This window comes from Podarcis raffonei, chromosome 12, assembly GCF_027172205.1.
Source record: "Podarcis raffonei isolate rPodRaf1 chromosome 12, rPodRaf1.pri, whole genome shotgun sequence".
NCBI classification, from domain to species: Eukaryota; Metazoa; Chordata; class Lepidosauria; order Squamata; family Lacertidae; genus Podarcis; species Podarcis raffonei.
In genome coordinates, this window is record NC_070613.1 from 39788276 (window position 1) to 39813615 (window position 25340).

Consider the following 25340-nt stretch of genomic DNA (forward strand, 5'->3'; position numbering starts at 1 on the left):
TAAACGATTAAACAACAACAAATAAAAATACCTTCAATCAATCAATCAATCAAGTTATAGATTCCTCATTTATAAACACAAAGCATTACTCATGGAATTAGGGCTGCACAACATTTCTAAAAGTAGTTTGCCAATTTATGCAATCTTATATTCAGTTAGGAATGTTGCAAAGCCTATCCTCTTTTGCTTGGAGTTTTGCAATACATGTAGTAGGTGTTCTGCATGACCTGGATAATGACAAGGAGCTATATCATTACTGCCTCAATGAAGCAAAGCTTTTCTACTCATGTACACAGGGTAGATAATCTTTCAGCTGATCTGGGAGTTATGTGTAAGAGCATGTTCTTTAACTGCACTTTTAGTCAGCAGTCTTTAAGAACACCATCATTTCCTGACACTATCTTGGAGTTCTCCCAGTTCCATGGGAAGCAAAATTCAGCTGGTGCAGCTCTCCCTTTTACTGCTGGTAATAAGTTATACCTACATAGTTTCTACCTTTAAATGAAGCACATCTGCCAGGAAAGGTGGCAGCCTTATGGTATAACTTAGTAAAGCTGTAGCTTTCATATTTCACATTAAGGGGTTTTTTTAAAAAGGCAATTCACCATTTATCTGTACAGTAAAAATTACCTCAACTGTTATGCATTACATATTGCAAGTTTTCTGTATTTTTTCTTTTAAAATTGTTGTTTTATTCAACAGGTAACCATTTTATTTTATATTTTGTACTGATGATCAGTCCTCTTCTGCTACAAGTATGCATGCGTGCGTGTGGAAATAAAGTCTAAGTAAATAAATAATATATCCATTAAACTCCCCCCCCCATTGTTTTCTGGAATCCCCCTAAAATTTAGGTCCAGAATTCTCCTGCTCCAAAATCTTGCCCATTAAAAAATAACATGGGGCGTACTTTGACATGTGAAGTTTCTTATCTGAACTGTACCGACCCTATCCCCACGATGCGAGATATTTTATTTATCCATTTATTTGGCGCATCTGTATCACGCTCTTCAGCCAAAAAAAGGCCCCTAGAGCTGCTTACAATGGAAGTAAGGCAAGTCCCCCTATCAAACAATGTTGTTGTTTTTAAAAGGCACACAAGGGAAAAGAGACGGGGAGGGATGAGGAAAACCAAAATCAAAGCTCAAAACACGGAACAAAAACAGCTGTTCCTATTTCGACTCCCAGGAGGCAAGGGGCAAGGAAGACGATGCCTGGCAGAGCTGGGCCTCCAGGGAAGCTGATGAAACGAGATTGGGGAAACAAGCGCCAGGCCCCGCGTCGTGACGTCACCCGAAGCGAGAGAGGCCGGTTTCTCGGCGCCCCTCCTCCCACAATCCCTAGCGCGAGCCCTCCCGGAGCGCCTCCCTCCGGCAGCAACGGCCTGTCGGGGGTCGCGTGACAGCGCAGAGCAGGAAGTGATACGAGGGCGGGCGCGGTGACGTGGCAAGCGGCAGCGGCTGCGCAGGCGCAGGAAGTTGCGTGCTTTTGTGTTTTGGTCCAGGAGGAGGAGGAAAAGACGGAAGTTGGAGGCCGCATCCCCTCCTTTCCCCCCCCTCAGCAGCCTCAGCGCACCGTGAGGTACCGGAGCATCCTAAAGCCCTCCTATCCCCTCACCTTACCCACCCGCAACCGGAAGGACCAGGCGCTCGCCGGCTCCTCTTCAGTCAGACACTAGCCGGGGGGCGGAAGTGGCGAGGAGGCCGCAGCTTCCCGTCAGGGCCAGGTAACGACTCGGTGGGGGCGGCCGGCCGGGGGGCGGTATGGCGGGGCGTGGGGGAAGAGACGGAAAAGCCTTAACGAAACAGGCCGGGACCCCCCAGCGCGCTTTTCGCTCCTTCCTCATTTTCTTCTCACCGCCCCTTCCTTCCGACAGCGGCGCCCCGAATCCGGCGGTGTCGTCGTTTTTAAGTCGGCCGGATTCTCCTTTCCACCCTCAAAATGGCGCCCCCGTTTCTCCCACTTCCTCTTATTCCCGGGCCAGCGAGTGAGGCGGGGCCGGTGGGAGAGTCGGCTGGAGGAATGAATGGGGAGGGCCGCCCGGTCCGGGAGCGACTGAAGGGTTGGATTTCGGGGTGCGGGGAGGGCGACGCAGCCATCCCGGCTAGCAGAGAGCGAAGCGAGGGAAGGCTGGCTTACGGGGCCTCTCCAGGAAAGAGTTAAAAAGAAAAAGCGGCGTGTTTCGCTCTGCAGACTGGCCGGGAGGGAAAGGCAACTCCTTCCTTTCAGGTTTCCCACGCTTGTGGCGAATTTTGATGTGCAAAAGGTGTCTAGGTGGAGATAGAATTAAGAAAGTAGCTTGTTTGTTTTATCTCTGTGGACGCTTTGCAGTCCTGGTTTGATTATCCTGTGGTGGCAATGTGAGATCAGGGTAAGAAAAACTTGTTTTTGTGTGTGTGTATCAGGGGCACGATCTCCTGAACAGATCTTAACATGTGTAGATAGAGACTAGTAGGTATTAACGATGGCTTCATCTTTTAAAGCTGCTTTAAAGAAAATTTAAGGCTCGATCAATTTGAATGAAGCACAGGTAGTTACAATATCGTCACTTCCAGTTCCTTACTATGTCATTTATGTAGCTGTCCATCAGTTATTGACTGAATTAGAAGCAAATCGTTAAATTTGAGCACTTCAGGATTAATATGTGTCGCCCACTTCTTTGGTTGGTTGATCAATGTCTGGGGTGTACATGTAAAGTGCAGTAATGTTTAAAACAGCTTAAGTGGAAATCCCTTTATTTTAAACTGTTTCAGATACTTTGTGCTTTTCGAATCTGTTAAATTATGTAAAGATTTGTTTCTGTGCAATAAGGAGTCTGCAACTACAGTGCAATGTGTATGTGAATAGTCAGCAGACAAATGCATTAGATATCTGTGTAAAAGTATTGAGTAGTTGATTGTGTGATAACTTGTTGGGCACGCACTTTGTTTTCCCATACAAACTCATTTTGTATGCAGTAAAATTTACCACAAATAACAATGTGAAGCACTACTCTAATAAACTAGTAATTCTTTGAGAGTTAAAATATTGAGAAATAATTTAGAACATATACAAAGCTCAAATTACAAAGTTACAATTTCATACCTCACTGAACAATTCCATATATTAAACAAACAATAAATGATATCTTCCTAAACACACTTAGGTAGCAATCACATGTACAGTAAAGACTGAATTCCTTGAAACTGACTTCTGAATAAAAATGCATAAGATTAGGTTGCAGACACCAACTTTTTAGTGAATTTGGATGAAAATTCTTTTCATGTATCCCTCCAACTTGGGCCCCTATTTATATCTATTTTCTTACACACAGGAATCCCATTGTTTTTTGTCCCTCAATGAAATGGTATTATCAGAGGCTCCTCCTGGTATTTTATGATGTAGTATATAGTACTGATTGATTTATCGCAGTTTGGTTATTATTTTCATATATGTATTTAAACTTGAAAAGAGTTAAGAAGTATTCAGTGCTGTATTAACAAGTAAACTAATATTAAAGCTGGACATTTTGATAAAATGAAAAGCTGCTGTAACTCTTACTACTTGCCAGATATTCCATGCAGGTCAGGCTGTGGGTTGATGGAGGAAGAATGGCCTCTTCTGTCCTTCATCTGCCACTTGCTTGGTCTCCATGCTGGCCACAAAGGAAGCGAAGCCACTTATTTCTTGGCCAGCAGGAAAGAGCAAGAAAGTGGAGAAGGGACAGAGAATACCATGTTCCTCCTTTACCAGCTTGTTTGGCTTCCATGAATCCTCTTCCTTCCCAGTCATCACATGTCCAGCATAGAAATGAAGAGGGCTGGTGGACCAGGCAGGTAACATTATGTCCCCCCCCCCAACCAGGTGATTGCATTTCTAAAGTGCAAATGATTTTACTAACCTGCTTTTTACTTCTAAGAGGGGCTTGCAAAGGAGAGATGGAGTTCTCCACTATCCATCAGCCTCATGAATAAATAAGCAAATGAGTGTAAAATATTGCATGCTAATAACTGACAGTTGTATTGTAATCCTAAATCATGATAAAATTATAAAAATATTTATTTTCCCAATATATGGAGAACGTTTGGCATTCATATGAATGCCAGACTATATCTGAAATTAGAACTAGTACATCTGTAAGTCCATATGTTTTGTTTCTTTTTATGAAGCATTGTCTTAGAATGGAACAAAATTACAGTGTTTTCTATGTTGGTGCAGGGCATCATCTAAGTCAAGAGTACACAACCTGCGGCCCTCCAGATGTTGTTGGACTACACCTCCCATCAGTCCTGGTCACTGGCTATACTGTCTGGGGCTGATGGGAGTTGTAGTCCAAAAACATCTGAAGGGCCACGGGTTGGTATATTGCCCATGACCGCTATGAGGAGCAGACCATGATGTTGGCCTCATTCAGTGGTATATCACTGGTGAAACCACTACTGCTCCTGAGTCCCTCTGCTAGCAGTGTCTGCTAGAGATAGTCAAGAATTCCTTCCTCCAGTGGGTGCTGCTGACAGAGGGACTCAGGAGTGGCAGTGGTTTCACCAGCAATATATCGCTGAGTGAAACCATCATCCCACTCTGCCCTCATACAGAGCAATACAGCTTGTTCCTCCCTCTGCATCTTTAAACTGCTCAACTGAGGAGTATGCAGCTGCCTTTGCCTCAGTTGAGCAGTTAAAGGAGCCCCCAGCCCAGCGCTGGCTCCCACAAGTCAGAGGCGGATTGGGGGTGGGGTATATCGTCAAACTGCGATGTTTGGCTGGTGATACACCACAGTGTTCAAAAACTGATATCGCCCAGCCCTAAAGAAGGCCGGGGGAATCTATAACCCATTTTAATCCCTATTTTTTCTGTAAAGAAGTATAACCAGGAACACAAAAGCTGAAGTATTAGCAGTCATTGGTGATAATTGCATTGTTTGCTTGGGTAGTTTTCCATCTTCTGCTCATAGGGCAGTTGGTTGTAAATCACCACTGTGCGGGGGGGGGGGTGACTATATGCACAATATTTTTCTTTGGCCTTCAGATTATCAATACAGTCATACCTCAGGTTACAGACGCTTCAGGTTGCGCGTTTTTGGATTGTGCACCATGCTGAATCCAGAAGTACTGGAATGGGTTACTTCCAGGTTTTGGCGTTTGCGCAGAAGTGCTAAATCACGCTTTGCACACACGCAGAAGCACCAAATCACAACCCGCACGCACACAGACGCGGCACTGCTGGTTGCGAATGCTGCGGGTTGCGAATGTGGCTGCCGCATGTATCACACGTTTGCAATCCGAGCGTCCACTGTATTTAATTTAGATTTTCACTGAGGTAAGCAGGAATGAAGCATCAAATGAGAAAGTTGGATATGCAAGCAATTAGTAACTGAATTTGAATAATTTTGAGTGGTTGTTATTCAGTGATTTGGTGAAACTGCAGTATTTAATAACATGGTGTAATATTTTAAGATAGGTTAGGAGCAGATGGCCATCTTTTCAGGAATGTTTGGAAATGCCTCTGTAGTTGTAACAAACAAGAGAAGTTGGTGCATTCTTTTTCCTTGTTTACATTTTGGCATTGAGTTGAAAAATAAGAACAGCAACAGGTTTGCCCATTGTTTAATATTTATCTTGTGTACACTTACATATATTTGTTAGAGGAGCTATATAAAGAAAAGTAAGCATATATAGTCTTATTAAAGTCAGAGCATTATAAAGATTAAAACATTTAATCAGCACATTTCTTTTAATTTATCAGGACTTAAAATATCTAACATTTGACTTCTATAAATGCAAGGAATATTGATTCTTTTTTTGCAGAAAGTGTCTAAAGGACTTTTCCTATAAAAGATTGAAATGTAGTAATGAACACTTCATTTAAAATTTAATAAATAAAAGTAAATTGTCTGGTATTCAAATAGCTGCTTAGGCTCATGGAAGGAGCTTGTGATAATAAAAGCTGCTCTTCATGCTTTACAACAAACTTCCTTCACAATTCCCCTCAGTTTTAAAAGCTATTTATTTGCCTTATGACATTTGAGTTGGGGTGGCGTCTGGTTGCAAGCTGTACTAAGCTCACTAGCTGCATAATTCTTTGTATCTTGATAATGGTTTATGTCCTTCTCAAAGAAGCTTAAGGTGGAGCAACCAATTTTATGGAAACAGAAGTTAGCAAGAAATTGTAAAATATTTAGTAAGCATTTTAAAATGCTGCAGGAATAACCAGTTTGGCCACAGTAGAAAGTTTTATGGTATCGCCAGAATACATGCACACTTGGAACATTGGTGGAGCTTGGGACAAAAGTTTCCACCCACTGGGAATGCTATTTTTATGTGGTATTCGGACGTTAGATGTATGTTGTATGTAAGCTAAGACAGTGATCAGGTGAAGGGCATAAGGTAGTAATAGGATTCAAGCTTGTTACATTACTTGAAATCAAAACATGAACCTTGATTTGTGTCAATAACGTATGACAGGATGGTGGTGCCTGAACACTCCGCTATCTGGAGGTGCATGCCTGGGGATCCTTGGCTCTTGTCAGTTTTCACACACTAGCAACAGATCCTGTAGAATTCTATCCATTATATTTTATCTGCACAATCAGAATGAATTTCGGGAACCAAAAAGTCGTATTGAAAAATACGGTTTTCAAGCTGTCTGGCCCCAGATTGGCAAATAGCTATTCCATTTTGGCATCTGTAAACCTGTTTAAGGAGCCATTTGGTGCCTAGATTATATATCTGAGCTTCTGTCACTGGACTGTGTACAGATGATGAACCATGGGGTGATGTACTCTCAGCAACTTGTCCACATCGAGAGGGTTGGACTAGAATGGTTTTTAAGGGCAGTTTCATATAAAACAAGCTACAGTCGTCAATTCTCATGGTTATAAAGGCATCACTTATTACATTTTTATTTCACCTTATCAGAACTTTGGGCTGCATACAGGGTTGCCATTCTCAACCCTTGTTTCTTCAAACTTAATCAGTGTAAGTTTATGGTTGAGTGGAGGCTGAATCAGGGTTTTCTTGGTACTGGTCCAACACTCTACCCACTACACCAAACTAGTGACCTATGAATGATGATTGTTGACCTAATCCATATCTTAGAGATGTTCACAACCATTCACCAGGCACATTGTGTAAAAGTATGTTTCTGCAGTCTGGACTTTGTGATTCAGTGATGGCTCCAAGAGCACCCACAGCTGAGAATCTATATAACTAGGAGGATTGAATACTATCTATTATTATTTTTACCCCTCAAGTTGCAGTATTTGCTGATCATTGCTCCTTCCAAGTGTAAGCTTGTTTTGTGCATTTTGAAAGTAGGAATGAATAAGGCAACACAAACTTTTAGGTGTAAGACTTATAGCAGTCTTAATTGAAATCCATACACGCAAGCAAGATTTATTTATTTATTTATTTATTTATTGAATTTATATACCGCCATATACGGACTTCCGGAGGCGGCGCGAAACAGCAATGGCGGTCCTCTTCAGTTGTTGAAGAGGGGCTCCGCGGAAAAGGGTCGTGCGCTGCGGCACAGCGACGACCCGTTTAGGAAAACCACGGGTAGAGTGAGCCCGTGGCCGTGGGATTCGGCGGGCACCAGGAGCGACCTCGGATACGCAGAAGGGACCCCGTAAGGGGCTCCGGAACGTGGAGGGGGTAGCGGTGCTGTGAATCCATCGCTCTTTCCGCGGAAGCGAAGCCGCGCGGCTGCTGCTGATGAGCGCTGACCTTTCTTCTTTGAACATTTGATTGGAAACAACAAACTCGTGAGTAAGAAATTTGAGGCTTTATTTGGACATCAAATTGGTGAATTTCGGCTGAAAGCGGGAGACGCTAAAAAGGAAGTCAGTCTTCCGTCCCTGTTTAAAGTACTGAGCAAAGTTTTTTTAAAGCGGAAGCGTTGAAAGGAGTTTAAAAGAAGTTGGAACTTACCCTGCAAGTTTGGATTTGATTGTGAGACTGTGCTATACCTCTCTATATTTTGTGGATTATAAAGTTATAAGCCCCAGCTCACGGGCTGCCTGGATACAAAGTAACATCAGACTGTGGCAACTGTGTATAGAGACATAAAGTTACATTGGGCTACTTTGCAGTTACAAAAAAGGAACTGTTGTTCACACCTTCGCAAAGAACCTTTATCATCTGCAGTTTAAAGTGAATTTAGAGGGTTTCCCCCCCTTATTTTGGATTTTACCATATTTGGGAATTAAATGGTGGAAACTTTTGGGGAGCTCCCCCTGCTGGATTGTGGAAATATAAACCTCTGAGAACTGCTGGTTGTTTTGGAAATCTTTTTGCCTGGATGATTGCTTTTCCCATGGGATTTACAATTTGACCTTGAAACCTAGACAGTTGTGGAATGAGTGTGGCAGGAAAAACAAGGGCTGCCAAGAAAGCAAAACAAACTGAACTATTGCAATCAACTTTGCCTGTGCAGCCACGTAGATCATCTGTTCCAATTGTGACAGGTCTGCAAGAAGGACAATTTAAACAGCCAGTTTTGGAGGATATGGCTGCAGGAGGATTAGACCCTATTTCTAAAGAAATATTGGATCAACTGGCAGCATTAAATAAGAAAGCTGATGAACAAGCGGCTAAATTTGACCAGGTTACAGCAACGATTAATAAGTTGACAGACCAAGTTGCTCAAAACACACAGGCGATAGGAAATTTTGAAAAGACTATATCAGAGAACCGAAAATTAGCTGAGGACGCAAACACGAAAGCAGACCAAAACAAAAAAAGGATTGAGGAATTAAGAGGGGAAGTAAGACCACTGAGTAGACAGGTCACTGAACAACAGGCCTATCTGTCTATGGCGGAGCTGAAAAACCGGGAAAGTAATCTCAGGATTAGAAATATTCCAGAACTAGAAAAGGAAGATTTGGCTGGCTTTTTGACTGCAGAAATATCCAAGTTCTGGGGTTTGGCAGAAGAGAAAGATTTCAAAATCGTCACCGCTTTTAGATTGGGAAGAGTGGCCAAGAAAGATAAACCAAGGGATTGCTTGATCATATTGAGATACAAGCAAGAAAAAGACAACATACTTGGCCTACATTTTAAAAACCCATTGGTGATACAGGGAAAGACAGCAGAAATCTTCAGAGACATACCAAAACAATTGTTGGACTTAAGAACTACATACAAGGATCTGGCAAGATTATTAAGAAACAACACAATCCCTTACAGGTGGGAATTCCCCCAAGGATTATCTTTTAATTTGAAAGGGAAGAAGGTGAGAATCAGAACAGCAGAAGAGCAAGAAAAATTCCTAAACGATCACGGGGAGGACCTTCGAAAAGGGACAGCAGGTACCTGGCCACCCCCCACGCCTGGTACAAAAGATCCACCTCCAGACATAGACGAGAAGGGAGACAACCCCATCGGCTAACAAGCTGATCCAGGATGTCTCTGCAGCTTTTTAGTTGGAATATCCATGGGGCAAATTCCCCTGAAAAAAGGAAAAGGATTTTTCACATTTTGAGGAAAGAACAACTAGACGTCATTTGTCTCCAGGAAACCCATGTGACTAGGCTCCACAGAAGAGTGCTAATAAACAAGCGACTAGGCCAAGAATTTATTTCATCAGCTAAAGAAAAGAAAAGGGGAGTCGTGATATATGCAAAGGAGAGCCTAGCACCAAAATTTGTGTTCAAAGATGAACAAGGAAGAATTTTGGCGATCGAAATACAATCACAAGGAGAAAAATTTTTGATAATTGGAATTTATGCACCAAATGAGGGGAAATCTGAATTTTATGGGAAGCTGCATGAGACAATGCTGGACCATATGGACTATAATAACATCATTCTGATGGGAGATATGAATGGGGTTGTCTCCACACACATGGATAAGTCACAAAATCAAAATGTGACTAAAGATGGCAGACTACCAAAGACTTTTTTTGAACTCACAGACAATATGGACTTGATTGATATCTGGAGGACAAAGAACCCCCTAGGTAGAGAGGGAACATTCTTTTCTGAGGCCCACCTATCCTGGACAAGAATCGACCAAATCTGGATATCTAGAGGACTGGCACCCAAGACCAAAAAAGTAGAGATCTGCCCTAAAACTTGCTCCGACCATAACCCCTTGAAAATGGACTTGAGACTTACACCAGCTGGATCCTTCAGATGGAGAATGAATGATGCATTGTTTAGAGACCAGGAGATAGTGAAGAAGGCCCAAAAGACGATGAAAGACTACTTTGAACTAAATTTGAACACTTCGGTGGAAAAAAAAACAATCTGGGACGCAAGCAAAGCTGTTATGAGAGGGTTTCTGATACAGCAGAATTCTATTAAGAAAAAACTCTGGAACGGTAAAAAGGACAAGATCTTGGAAAGGATAAAAGACGGAGAGAAAAAGTTGAGACTAAATCCAAAATCAAAAGAAGTTTTGAGAGAAATAAAATTCCATCAAGCACAATATGCAAAACTGATAAATCAAGAAGTTGAATGGAAAATCAAACAGATGAAACAAAGATCATTTGAATCGGCAAATAAATGTGGGAAGCTGCTATCATGGCAGCTGAAAAAGAGACAAAAACTGAACTTTGTTACCAATCTAGAGGTTGAAGGAGAATGTATTCAGAAACCAGAGGAAATTAGAAAGTGTTTCCAGAGATATTTTAAAAAATTGTTTTCCCAAGGACCCCAAGTGGAGACTGAAATAAATAAATTTTTAAAAAGCTATGGCCTACAAAAACTAACACAAGACAAACAAACTGACCTGAATTATAAAATAACCCAACAGGAAATCGAAAATGCCATTCAGAACATGCAACTAGGCAAATCCCCGGGCCCAGATGGACTTACCTCCAAATACTATAAGATATTGAAGGAATACCTGACTCAGCCATTGATGGAGGTATGTAATCAAATTATGGAAGGGAAGGGGGCACCAGAATCGTGGAAAGAGGCATTCATCACTTTGATACCAAAATTGGAATCTGAAAAGACTCAACTTAAGAACTACCGTCCCATCTCACTCCTAAACGTGGATTACAAGATTTTTGCTGACATTTTGGCAAATAGATTGAAAAAAGTCTTAAATGGAGTTATTCATAAAGACCAAGCAGGCTTTCTCCCTGGCAGGCATTTGTCAGATAATACTAGGAACATTGTTGACGTTCTGGAACTTCTACAGACAAATTTGAATACAAAAGCAGTTTTGATATTTATAGACGCGGAGAAGGCCTTTGACAATATATCTTGGAAATTTATGAAGAAGAATTTGGAAGGGATGGGAGTGGGAAGGGCGTCCCAAAATGGCATAGATGCAATATATTCAGAACAAAAGGCTAAATTGATAGTAAACAATGTGGTGACAGAAGAGTTTAAAATTGAAAAAGGAACACGACAGGGGTGCCCCCTATCACCCTTGCTATTTATTTCTGTCCTTGAGGTTTTGCTAAATTTGATCAGGAAGGATCAGCAGGTGGAAGGAATACAGGTCGGAGGAAAACAATATAAACTGAAGGCCTTTGCAGATGACTTGGTTTTGACATTACAGGAGCCGGTGTCCAGCACAAAAAGAGTATTGGAATTAATTTCTGAGTTTGGTCGGGTGGCGGGATTCAAGTTAAACAAACAAAAAACTAAGGTTTTGGCAAAAAACTTGACACCTTTAGAAATAGATGGGTTTCAGAAGGAAACAGAACTAAACGTTGTTAATAAAGTGAAATACCTGGGGGTCAACTTGACTGGGAAAAATTTGAATCTGTTTAAAGATAATTATGAAAAATGTTGGTCTGAAATTAAAAAGGATCTAGAAATCTGGTCAAGATTGAAACTTTCCTTGTTGGGAAGAATTGTAGCAGTAAAGATGAATGTATTGCCAAAAATGCTGTTTCTGTTCCAGACCCTACAGATCGTGGACAGAGTGGAATGTTTTGGAAAGTGGCAGAGGGACATTATGAAGTTTGTCTGGCAGGGCAAAAAGCCCCGAATAAAATTTAAAATATTAACAGATGCAAAGGAAAGAGGGGGTTTTGCCCTGCCGGACTTAAGGTTGTATTATGAAGCTGCATCCCTCTGCTGGCTGAAAGATTGGTTTTTGCTAGAAAACACTGATGTCCTAGATCTGGAAGGGTTCAACAATGCTTTTGGGTGGCATGCATATTTGTGGTACGACAAGGTAAAGTCTCATAAGTTGTTTAAAAACCATATTGTAAGGAAATCTCTGTTTTCTGTCTGGACTAAATACAAGGACTTATTTGAAAACAAGACTCCGAGGTGGTTATCACCGATGGAGGCTAAAGCCACAAAAATACTTAATATGGGGGGTGGCTGGGCAAAATACTGTGAAATAATAGAAAGAGTGGGTGACACTTGGAGGTTGCAGAGCTTTGAAAAATTGAAAGGGAAGGTGCGAGACTGGTTTCACTATGCCCAAATTTTAGAGATCTTTAAAAAAGATAAAAAAATTGGTTTCCAGGTGGAAAAATCAAAATTAGAACTAGAATTACTTGAACCTAAGACGAAAGTGCTTTCAAGAATGTACAACTTGCTGCTTAAATGGAATACTCAAGATGAGACAGTCAAATCAGCCATGATAAAATGGGCACAAGATATTGGATACAACATTATGTTTGAGGACTGGGAAAGGTTATGGACCACCGGTATGAAATTTACGGCATGTAGTGCCTTAAAGGAAAATATTATGAAAATGATGTACAGGTGGTACATGACCCCAGTCAAACTTGCAAAGATATACCATTTGTCTGATAATAAATGTTGGAAATGTAAGGAGGCTGAAGGAACTTTTTACCACCTCTGGTGGACATGCCCGAGGGTGAAGGCCTTCTGGGAAATGATTTATAACGAGTTGAAAAAGGTATTTAAGTATACCTTTCAGAAGAAACCAGAGGCCTTCCTCTTGGGCATTGTGGGCCAGAGGATACCTAAGAAAGACAGAACCTTCTTTTTATATGCAACGACTGCAGCAAGAATTCTCATAGCTAAATACTGGAAGGCACAGGAGCTACCCACACTGGAAGAATGGCACACACAACTGATGGACTATATGCAACTAGCCGAAATGACTGGCAGAATCCGAGACCTGGGAGAAGAGGCTGCGGAAGAGGATTGGAAAAAATTTAAGGACTATTTACAAAAACATTATAAGATATATGAATGTTAAAAATTTGCTAAGGTTTGAGGTAAATATGCTTCAGTATTGAAATTCGGAGTTGATAGAAACAAAGTTAATGATTGAGAAAAGTTTTAATCTCAGAGTGAATAATTAGATGAAAATACAAAAACACAGGAAACAAGGTATTAATTTGCTGTTTATATTTATTATAAAGAATGCAGGGATGGAGGAGATGGGGAAGTCCAGTGGATGATGAAAAAAAAAAAAAAAGACTTCGAAAAATGAATTTTTTCTTGTTTAATTTCTTTTTCTTTCTGTAAAACTGCTTTTGTTGTGTTATTGATGATGGATTTAGATTCTGGAAAAAAGCAATAAAAAAATTTATAAAAAAAAAAAAATATATACCGCCATATACCATAGGTTTTTAAAGCCCTATTTCCAATGTTGCAGTACTCATTTGTCAAACAATAAACTCTGAGCTCTTAAAATTATTATCTGTATTAGTATAGAAATTTGTAGTATGGTCTAGAGATCCAGATAGAAAACAGCTAAGCTATTCATGTTTTTAGTGGGAAACTTCTATGTTGGAGCTGAATAGATGTTTCTCAGGTGAGCTGGGTTTTGCTAACCTGCTTGACAAGGATGAAGCTATATAAAGGAAAATGTTGTTGTTTGAGGTTGAGGAAACCATTTCATTCTTTCAAAGTTACAAGTAGCCATTACGATAAGTGGAGAAGCAACCAGAGTCTTGTTACACCCATCCTTTCAGTATAGTATCAGTTTCATTTTGTCCAGGATATAGAAAGGTGCCACTGAGCTGAGTAAGGCCTGATTAATGCAGAACAGGATGTGAAATAGTTGACGATCCAGTGGAATAATTCTGAGGAAATTCTTAAGCAGTCAGACAGGATTTATATGCAGTGTTTATGTTGACTCTGGAATATGTCCCACTGCATTAAATGTTTAAATGGTTAGTGTCCTTCCAGCATTTACCGCCAGAGGCTATGGGAGACATAAACAGTCCCATGAGGAAACTCTGTGCTGTAAAGGACTTAACATCAGGCTACTTAGGCACTTGTATACCAATATTATTTCCTAAGAGACCTGCTGTGGTCCAGAGGTTCAGCATCAGAGTGGCAGTTAAAAGATTTTAGAACTAGGGGAATGCTTGTAGCACTTTTTTGACAGCAGTTTGTATACCCAGCAACAGAGAAAAGCTGTGAGAGACCAAAGCAGCAGTCCTGTGAGGAAGCCCTGGCCTATGTGAGACCTAATATCCAACTACTCTTAATCAGTAATTTCTAGGAGATTCAGCTACAGAGTGAAATTGGAATATATAAGAACTAGAGATATAACCATATACACCTTTGCCTTGCCCTAAAAATTATCGCCTTTTTAAAGTATTTTAAATATACTGTAAACCACTTCAGCAAGTTCAGTTAGTAGGCAGGATTTAAGTACAATGAATGGGCCTTCCATCCTGACGAATATTTAGTCACAAATAGCTGTGTGTGTTTTAAAAGGTAGCTGATGATGACCAACCCAGGATCCAGAGCATATCACAGTCCACATGAAAATGGTAGTGAATATTAGCTGGGTTTAGGCAAAGACGAGAACCTTGTTGGCACCACAGAACAGCGAGGATGGGCTTGGTCCTCATGGTTGCTGTTTTCAAATTTGGCAGACATGTTAAATGTGACCTTGCATTTTCTTGTTTGCAGTGACATAGTATCATAAAGAAACCTTATGTAGGTAGGGGTATAATTAGAATGACTAGCTGGCTCTACCTCATTTTTCATGTTCTTGCTGCCCTCCACATGTTGGAGGACAAGTGTCTGTGGCAGGCATTCTGCCGTACGTGTGGAGACTTGCTGTACAAGTTAGAATCCTGATCTGGATTGTGTTGTGACTGTTATGCAGGGTTACTGTGCTAATGTGACATATAGAATGCTTGTCATCACACAAATGTGGCAGCCCCCCACACTTTAGGAAATGCCACCTAATATTCATGGGCAAGGGGCAACTATTTCTACTCCCTCCTAGCATGTTTGTGGAAGCACTTTGAATGTGATCATCTGGATTTTGAACAAACACTTGTTGAAACTGTTGTCGTTCTGTGAATATATTGCAGAAACAATTTATATATTTGTTCACACAGTATTTAAAGTTGCAGGCTGCATTAAAACAATTAGGATTTGAATTTGATACTGTTTCTTAGATCAACAAATTATTATTCTTGTGAATTATCTTTTTAAAAGTTGGGGCATGCGTGAGAATTGGTAACCAGAGGGTAGACAATGACAGATGAGTTAGGGGAGAAAGTGGGTATTTCTGTAGAAGTTGCTATGTAGAGCAGGTAGAATTCAGTTGGAGTTATTGTAGCAGACAAACTGGAAACCTGTACTAACACGCAGGGGGTGGAGGGAATGTGGTCAGTGAAAAACTTGCTATCCCTCTGCTTACTCAAGTCTTTTGCCAAATATCTCTAACAGGGTTTTTGGTTAGTACACAAAAACCCAGGAGTTGCTGTGTCTGCAATCTGCGATAAAGCAGGCTTGTTGCAGCAACTGATAAGTTCCTGCGCAAACCAGCTCTGTTGGATCAACTTGCAAAGAGACCTGATAAATGGTGTGGCATAGCAATTCAGGTTGAACCACATTTGGGCCAAAGGAGAGGGGAACTAACAGATTATCCACCCCCACCCCCCTTAACATTATTGGTCCTCCCATAAACATTCTTGGTGCTCTACCAAGTACATTGCCTTGGAATACCACTTGTAGAGGGCTGAGTTATTGAAGTTCATGGTCAGTTGACTTCAGTCTGTCAAAATATGAGAGACTCCCAGACCAACCTACCCAACTCTTTATCTCCTTATTCTACCCTATTCCTAGCACATACTCATCAGCCTCTGTTGTTGGGCAAGCTGAAATTGTCAGTGCTATAACATGTGCATTAGAGAAAGATTTCTTAGCTATTTTGTATATTCCATTCCCAGTGACAATACAGCCTGTGGAGTCCACCAGATAGGCACCACTGCTATCCACAGAGACAGTCAAGGTCTGCAGTAGTGTGCCTAAAGCTATTTTTAATGTGAATAAAATAGTTAACGGGTCACAAGAGCTTCCTTAGTTGTGAGGTTGTTAATTGGCACATTAAGTATGGTTATATGATGAACTTTAATTCCATCTACTATGAGGTATACAATGTCTAGCATAATTGAGCTAATCTATCTATGCTGGGGGGGATCATTCTCTTCTGAGGACTGCTAAAATGTAACTTTCAATTTATGAATTGCTGTGGACATGAACAGAGTAGAGCAGACCAGGCATGTCCAAAGTCCATTTCGGGGGCCTAATCCAGCCTGCCGGTCGATTTAATCCAGCCCCCGCGGTAGTATTTCGCCTCCTCAACAACTTCAATCCTAAAAAAAGCTCAACAACTACTTGTCGGCTCTCACGCATGTTCACTTCATCAAATCTGGCCCTATTTGAAAAAAGTTTGGGCACCCCTGGAGTAGACGCATACCTAATTTGGATGGATATATTTTATTGCCTAACAAATGTGCCTAACAATTTTATTGCCTAACAACAACAAAAATGTGGTCACTAATTTCTGAATACTGTTTTGTGAAACAGGTTATTTGAGTTGAAGGCACATCGAGGTTCACATCCTGGAATCGTCTTTTTAAGAATCTGAAACAAGGGACTCCTTTCTAGTTTGGACATGGCCAACCGAGGAGCAACTAGACCCAATGGGCCTAATGCTGGAAATAAAATATGTCAATTCAAGTTAGTTCTTCTGGGAGAATCTGCAGTTGGCAAATCAAGTCTGGTGCTTCGTTTTGTAAAAGGCCAGTTTCATGAGTTTCAAGAGAGTACGATTGGAGGTGAGAAAATGTTGTGTATCTATGTATATTACTGTATATTTATTGGGAATTGTTACTGCTGTCAATCCAAAATTCAAATTTCATTGGACAATAGCAAACATTGCACAAGCAAACTTCCCCTTCTCTCTCCTCCCTTGCTGTAATCCTCCCCATCCCACCAAATTTGCTCTAGAAGGCCATCCAAAGCAGATTTTAAGGTGGGGGACATTCCATCAAAGATTTCTTGTTTTGCTGGCAAGGCGGACCTGTTGTATTTTATCCAGTGCTTTAATTATTTTTATTTGTCCCATATTTTTGTTATGTTGTGAATATTGCATTATCTTGATTTTTTTCTGTTGATTAAAAGGTAACTTTGAATTTTATTTAAGCTTCTGCTGTAACAGGTTTGTGCAAGCTTGAGTTGTATAGAAATCAAGGTGTACACATACAGCACTTTCCCCCATTGTGATGCCCCCTAGTGTGTCCTGGCTGGGGGGTTGAAGACATATGGAGGGCACCAGGTTGGTGAAGCCAATCTACAGCTGACAACAGATACTTGCGTTAAAGTTTTTGAAAGACAGGGGTACATGGGTTTAATAGCTCACTCATAGATAGTAAGATAGGAAACTTCCTAGTAAAGTGTGAGGTGGTGCTTTGTGTGCAAAACGTATTATTGTTCTTTCTTTTAAAAGGAGTTGCCTCCTTCATTGAGGAACTACAGCTCCTGCATAAAGATCTGGGCTAGTTGTGGCATGGGTGTAGGAGCTCATAGCTACTTTAATTCATATTCAGCTTATTTAAAACTAAGATGCTGCCTAACACTTGTAAAAAAAAAGGTAAAGGACCCCTGGATGCTTGAGTCCAGTCAAAGGCATCTAAGGGGTGTGGCATTCATCTTGCTTCAGGTCGAGGGAGCCAGCATTTGTCTGTTGGTATGCTTGTTGATATGCTGTTCATTGTGTTCCTGAAAACAGCTGTAAGTCTGAAGTCCTGTTGTGCTGCCCTCTGGATGCCAACCACTATATAATGCCAAGGTCACAGGTTCAGTCCCTATATGAACCAGCTGCATATTCCTGCATTGCTAGGTGATCCTTGGGGTCCCTTCTAACTCTACAGTTCTATGATTCTACGATATACAACAGCATTTGTGAGGTCATTGTGCCTAACTCGTACTTCCCAAGATATATAAACTATGCCAGAGGGGTTTGTCTGTTTCAAGAACCCATCATACCTCTCAGAATTAGGGCTTGTATGTTGTATATGTGACCGGGCTTTCCTGATTAGAGCAATGTAGTATCCTACCTAATTGTTTTTTCTTGGCTTTGTTCTTTGCAGTCTTCAGATGACTAGACCATGTGAAAAATGAACATAATGAACATAATATTTTAGTTCAGTTCATTCATTCATTTCCAGCTTTGTATTCTCGTTATAAAAAGCACACCTAGACATTCTGTTGTTGCATCCATAACCATCTAGGTGCTGTTTAGCTCCTAGCTTTCATATCTCAGTTTCTAACACTGCTCCAGGTGTTGTTAGACCCCAGTAACAACTGGAGAGCCACAATTTTGCATACCTGTTTTCCCCTACTGCTCCTTCCTCCCTGCAGCCCACAGTGTCCTCATCAAATCTGTTCCCGCAGATCCTGAGCTGATTTGGAGTGGCACTGGGGGCTGCATTGGGGGTGGGAATCTGTGGCTCTTGTGATTTTGCTACCTCTTTCCCTCACCATTGCTCATATATGCTGCTGTTGATGGGAGTTGGGAGTCAACATCTGAATTCCACACACTATATTCATCTCCTGGCAAGAAAAAAAGAATGTTCTACATATGAAAACATTTCTTTTGTTTTCTACTGTAATGTGGGATTGTGATTTATTGTATGTTGTACACTTCAGATGTTTTTTAACGTTAAGGGGTTTCCAGATAAAATAAAATGTAATGAGCATACGTAGAGTCACAAACCCTATTGCTTTCTTTTCTCTTTAGCTGCTTTTCTAACACAGACCGTATGTCTTGATGACACAACAGTAAAATTTGAGATTTGGGACACAGCTGGTCAAGAACGATATCACAGTTTGGCACCAATGTATTACAGAGGAGCCCAAGCAGCTATAGTTGTATATGATATTACCAACGAGGTAATGTGTGAACTAAACTGAATGAATCTGGTCACTTTTTTAGTGTTGCATTTGTTACTGAGGTATTCGTGAATTGTTTTTAAAAAGGCAAAATTCTGAATAGTTCTGTTTTTATATTCTAAGTTCAATTTATGGCCAGATTCTGGCTGACTGATTTGTTTTTGTTTGTTTGTTTTGGAATAACTATGTTTTCGGTATACCTTTCATAATGTAGGTTGATTCTTTAGCAGAGTTTCATGGATTGTTTTAAAACTCGTGTTTTATTTTAAATTTGTTGCATCCTGTTTTGATTTTGTATAAAGTAAAATAATCATAATTTAAAGGCCTCATTATGAAGCCTTATCTAAATATTAATATTTAGTCATCTTCAAAATTCAATTGATGCAAAGAGGATTTCCTCCCCAAGTAAATATAAGTAAAATTTAGGGGTTTGCTAATTGCAATTGTTGTAACAAAAGGGGTATGGAGAGAAGGGATAATATTATAATGTGCTTTTGTGTAATGAGTGCCCACCTTTGCTCTTTTTCTAAATTCTGATTGTGGTATATACCAGTGAAGGTGGAAAAGAATAAATGAGCTTTTTTTTCTTTCTTTAAATGATTGACAGGAATCCTTTGCAAGAGCAAAAAATTGGGTAAAAGAACTCCAGAGGCAAGCAAGTCCTAACATTGTAATAGCTTTAGCAGGAAATAAAGCTGATTTAGCTAACAAAAGGGCTGTAGATTTTCAGGTAAGTTATGTCTCTTATATTTGATCAGAAGTTCTGGTTTTTCTGGAATATTATACAGAACTTTAAAGCCCCCTCAGTCATGCTATTGTTTTGCTGCAGGTCTTTGGCAGCACTGACCTTTTATTTTGTTAACTTGTGTTGTTCCTACTTCGCTTGCTTTGGAAACCACACACACAAACTTGGGAATGCAAGTGGTTTAGAAAGCAAGCTGTTTTAAGGATTTATTCTACCAGATAATTTATGTGTATGTTACAAGTGAAAGGGGGCAGCACAACCTTCTTTCTCACATAAATCAATATATAATGGTGTAGGCAGATCTGAAGAGTATAGTGTTCTCCTGTGAAGCTACTAGAAGGGATGGCAGTTTGCAGTGGGGTAAGTTGAACATTATGTTTGTACGAGGATCTGGAGTTAAGGCTCCATTCATTCATGAAGCAGATAGTGGGCCTGTTTAAACATCACAGTCTGCCCAACAAGGTTATTGAATGTATGGAAAAGGGGGGAAATACCTGTGTGTTAACTTTTAATTTGAATATAAACGCAATATGTTTAGTGAAAACAATATTGGTTGGGTCTGATACTGCTACCCCAGTGCATACACTGGAATGCCAGGGATTGAATCTGGGACCCTGTGCATGCAAAGCAGATACTCCACCACTGAGCCATATTCTGAAAAATTTCAAGCCGTAAAAACCTGGAAAATGTCCCTGCACACACAGTGGCTATGGGAGGGGCAAATCCTTCTTTCATTCCCTATGTAAGCATTTATATGGCTCCTTCTATTAACTGCTTTAAAGGAAGGGTGGACAATTTATTACTGAGGGAAGCATCAACATTAGATTGAGATATGCAAGTTCGCTGCTAATTTGAATACATGCAAAATATATTCATGAATTTAGCAAATAGCAAATTTGCTAGTGGTCAAGTTGTGTGTCTTCTACAATATTCTTTCCTAAAATGGGCAATTTTAGGAAAAATTTCATTGTTTTGTGAAATATTTATATGTTGAGAATAGTTAGTTTGACTTTAGACTTGCCTCTCTGGATAATGTTACTGCTAGCCTTCAGTCTCCTTTCCAAACCTGTATTTGTAGCCACAAATGTTAGAAACATGACTTTTGCAGAACTGACACAAGTAGCGACTGCTCCAGGCTTACGTTGTCTTTGGAGCTGAAGATATTCATGGATGGTGTGTTATTCAGCATAAGCTGGTTTTTCTTTCATTGTATTTTAGTGAAGGCCCACTTAACTCTGCAAAGTGCATTTCTTTTAAGATGCATTCTGAGCCAGAAAGATAACAAATTTATGTAAAGGTACTTCTTTCTTTGGTTGGAAGCAGGAAGTAGAGGATTGGAGGCAGGAAGTAGAGGATCCTGAAGTCCTATTGTGCAAGTTGGATGTTTTCCGATACAAGCAGCATTGTAATGATGTCTGTGTCTTCTAAAGTTGCTGTGATCATAACAAGCCTTTTCCATAATAATAGTGTGGAGAGAGTTTGCATTCACAAAAAGCTTGTTTTCTGCTACAATTTTAAGATTTCTGAATAACTGATGCTGATCTTACTGCATAGTCCTATAGCTCTAGATTCCAGCATTAAGATGATGAGCTTTTCTGAGTTCTGGAAAGGTTACTTGTCAGTAGTTTTTGTGTGTGTGTTTTTTAAAAGTTTTACTTCTATTTTTCATTCCCACAATTGCTGCACACTTTCATACTCACCTATCATTTTTATTACACCAGAATTGTTTAGATTTGTGATTTGCAGTATTTTTGTCTTGGTACAGATTTGTGCAGTAGCCTTTTCAAACCCTAAAGACTGATTTATTTATTTTTTAGGGGGCAGGGAAAAGAGCTTATCAAACTTGGCATGGTGACATTTAGCCTTTGAAAAGGAAAAGTAGATTCTAAGCTGGCAGCAAAAAAAAAATGCTGTGTATAGTCCACAACTATATGAAGAAATAATAAACTGGTATGCTTAATTTACAGGAAGCACAGTCTTATGCGGATGACAACAGTTTATTGTTCATGGAGACGTCGGCTAAAACATCAATGAATGTAAATGAAATATTCATGGCAATTGGTAAGTAAAGCTTTAATGGAAGGTACATTTTTGAAACATGTTTGTATGTGCTTCATTGAAGAGTGTGGGACTTAATAGTATTCACCAAACAAGTTATCTGATAGTAGTGCTTAATGGACCCATTGTTTCTGAGCACGGATTTGTTTACTCAGTAAGCTTTTGCCATTCTAAATCATACATTGTTTGACCTTTTACAATGAACAAGCAAGATAAATGGCAGTGTTGAGCAAAATTAGAATATTGTGAAGGAATGTACAAATCTGAAAAGCTTTATTTAGTAATATCAGGGGAATGCAGAATATTGAAAAGAAATGTAGATTTAAGGACCTCAGAGTTATGACACAACTGGTTTTCAGCCCCCAATTCTTTTGAGTCTACCAGAAAACAGTACATTTTGTATCATCTGCAGAATGAAGTATATGTTGTCAGCTTGTATTTTACTAAACCGTGGCTTAAATCCCTAATGCCCCTTGAATGTGGAAGGCATTTCTGCTGTTTTTGCATTTGAGGTGGAAGGTTGCTGATTTGCCCTTATATGGTTGCAGGCTACATTGTATGCACATTTTGTGGGTTTTCCGAACCCTCATTAGTGGCTTTTTATAGAGCATATAGGGCAGCTGTGGAAAGCAGGGTGGGAAAGCCTGTTGCCTGTGGGGACCACCACACATTTTTCATTAAATCCAGATAAACTCTGAACTTCTTTATTGAGACACTGTGTTTGCTCACGTTTGATTTAAACAGAACCAAAACTCACATTGTCCACGTTGCGGGATAACTTCTCCATACTGGTGGGATAAGCCAAGAGTACAGTGTTTTTCCTCTGCTCATTGGAGCTAGTGAAAAAGGCACATATATGTTTTCCATTTTATTCTGCCCTCATTTTATTTGATTCCTTGGAGTAGGCAGTGGTTAAAAAAGCATTTCCTTAATTTCCCCTATTCTGTGAGCAATTTGTAGGAAAATAGCAAGCATTAGAGAAGTGCCCATAGGTTAAAAAAAAACAACGCCACATTTCAGAAGAGCGGAGTAGTTTTTATACTAGGTATCTGAAAAGTTGATTTGGGGTGGGTGGGATGAAAGCAGGCTTCCCCACTCCGTGGTTTTTGTGGGCAGCAATTCATTTTAGTATTAAAAATGGTGTATCAATGGTGCCCCTTGGAGAGTAACCAGCAAGATAGATGCAGGAACTATAGTTAGGATAGATTGGATGGGGGGTGGGGAAGAGAGAGAGAGACAGACTTTAAGCTTGTGTTCTGGTCAGTTGGCACCAAAATTCACAGAAACTATTAAGTGCAAAGTTGATTTGACATGAATATGGGCATGTGGCGCAGAGGCAGAAGGACTTGAATATCTAGAATTTTCTAAGCAAGCACCATTGCAGAACTAGCAAAAGAGTATAGAACAGACAGGAACAATATTGTACATCGCTTCATCATCTCTTCCTCAAAGGCCTGGTAAATTTATTCCCTCTTGATTAGAAGCTCCCCTGTCAGCCACAAGAACTGTCTCTCCCAGCCCTGATGTTTTCCATACATGGCAAGGTTTGGGAGAAGTGGATTATGTTCAGTAGGTTTTCTCCTTCACCCTTATGCCCCCAAATCTCCCCAGGATTTTGAGGCTGAAGGGGAAATGAAGGGGGAAAGTTCCATTGTACAAGTAGAACAGCAGGTTTGTATACCACCCTATGGTTTTTGTAGACACACTGCAGTTTTTTAAGGTCCAAATGACTTTGGAGGTCCCTGATTTGGTTTGGGGGTGATTCAGAGCGGTCTCACTTTGGTGCAGTGAGTCACATACCTCTCCAAATTGGCCTGATTTTACTTAGGATCCCGTGCAAACCCTTATGTGCTTGTATAGAATTGTCATTTATTAGATGCGGATGTATGTAGGAAACGCTTACAGAAAAAGTTTTAATGCTAGTTTTTAAAAATTACCTTTCCTTGCAGCTAAAAAGTTGCCGAAGAATGAACAACAGAATGCAGGGGCCAACTCTGTCCGAGGAAGAGGAGTAGATCTTACTGAACCAACACAACCAACTAAGAGTCAATGCTGTAGTAACTAAACCTTCAGCTGCTTTAAACTGTCTTGAATATTCTTCTGCTTCCTAACTTGTTAATAACGAAGGAATTTGGAGTGTTTAACCTGGCCCAATACAGCTTCCAAAATCGAAGAGACTTACAAAATAATCATTCTGTATTAGAAACAACTTTGTCCTAATTTTTAATAACATGCATGTATCACTGGCTGTTACGTTTCAGCAAAAGAGGGGGGAAATGGAAGCTGGATAGACTTGCTTCAGTTGAAAGGTTTATAAACTGTATCACATGTCATTAGGGATAGAGACTGAACTACTCCATGGGTCTGCAGCTAACTGGTTAGTTCCTCAAGCTTTGGATATTGGTTACTGTTAGTGAAATAGAATTGGGATTCTCCCTTTGTGGTATGAGGGAAAAACCCTAACTATAACACACCTTCTAAAGATCCTATAAGCTTATTCACAGTATTTATGCAAAATGTTGTTTATGTGGGTATCTACCATTTAAATATACATTCCACATTTCCATAATGTAACTGCAAAATATGTGCAGCATTAACAATTTTATGGATCCTGTGCTTGCAGAACAATTGGTTTTTAGTTGTTCCACTATATGTAAATGTGTCAACCCAGTTTAAAGTAAAAATCAAGTTTAATTCAATTTTTTCCCTGTTTATAAAATGGCACAGCTAATGAATTCCAACATCTAATGCAAAATTACCCTCATCATAAACTATTGAGACATGTCCAACAAAAACTAGATATCGTGATTTTGGTTTTAATCACTGTTGACCATAACACAATTATCTTTCCCCTAAGAGTAAAATCAGTCAGTGCACTAACAATTATGTACATTCAACTTGATTTTAAATTGGGATATTAATGTACTGTAAATAGGGTACTGCATTGTAGTCTACATCTGTTTAATACTCTGTACTATTTAAGAGTTGCTTAAAAGTATACAATATGTACAGTTACTTTCAAGAGCTAACATTTCTTTTCCCTACATCTCAAGGGGATTAAGTTCTTCCTTAATGGCTAGAACAGTAATAAATGATGCTCCTGTACATGTAACATAAGTACTACTGTCTGTCTGTAATGAAATCTGCAACTTTGTTTTCCAAAGTCCATTTTATTTTGATCTGTCCAGTATATTGCACTAATTCTTTAGTTATTTTCATTATATGAAATCTACCAAGTGTCAGAAAAGATGATTTAATCTATTTAAATGTTGAACTGCTAGCAGAAACTTACATGTGCAGATTGTAAATTTGCAGTAATTGGGCTTAGCAAGGAAAATGACAGTTCACCAGTGTTTAGTTTTATATTGAGGTGCTCAGGTTTGAATAAAGTGGTATAAAAAAGGAAATAATTGTAATCAGTCTTTTTTTTATACAAAATAACTCACTTTGTGAATTTAT

At 39.9% G+C, this 25340-nt stretch overlaps 1 protein-coding gene across 2 annotated transcripts; it reads left to right on the plus strand.

Moving 5' to 3' along the window:
- The first annotated feature begins 1434 nt into the window (after window positions 1–1434).
- On the plus strand, window positions 1435–25291 carry RAB5A (RAB5A, member RAS oncogene family). 2 transcript variants are annotated; one of them, XM_053359383.1, is made up of 6 exons: window positions 1435–1726; window positions 16712–16962; window positions 18927–19078; window positions 19686–19808; window positions 21791–21884; window positions 23831–25291. In XM_053359383.1, exons 2-6 carry the CDS (start codon window positions 16800–16802, stop codon window positions 23944–23946), a joined length of 648 nt encoding a protein of 215 aa, XP_053215358.1. In that variant the 5' UTR covers window positions 1435–1726; window positions 16712–16799; the 3' UTR covers window positions 23947–25291. The 2 variants fall into 2 exon arrangements, with proteins under 2 accessions (XP_053215358.1, XP_053215359.1); XM_053359384.1 differs by lacking the exon at window positions 1435–1726 and adding an exon at window positions 2348–2371.
- The last annotated feature ends 49 nt before the right edge of the window (window positions 25292–25340 follow it).

Bases quoted from the DNA above. Each gene is read 5' to 3' on its own strand.
- RAB5A (XM_053359383.1), top strand. From the start codon at position 16,800: ATGGCCAACCGAGGAGCAACTAGACCCAATGGGCCTAATGCTGGAAAT. The intron at 19,809-21,790 runs GTAAGTTATGTC...CTTAATTTACAG, and splicing joins AAAGGGCTGTAGATTTTCAG to GAAGCACAGTCTTATGCGGA. The intron at 21,885-23,830 runs GTAAGTAAAGCT...CTTTCCTTGCAG, and splicing joins TGAAATATTCATGGCAATTG to CTAAAAAGTTGCCGAAGAAT.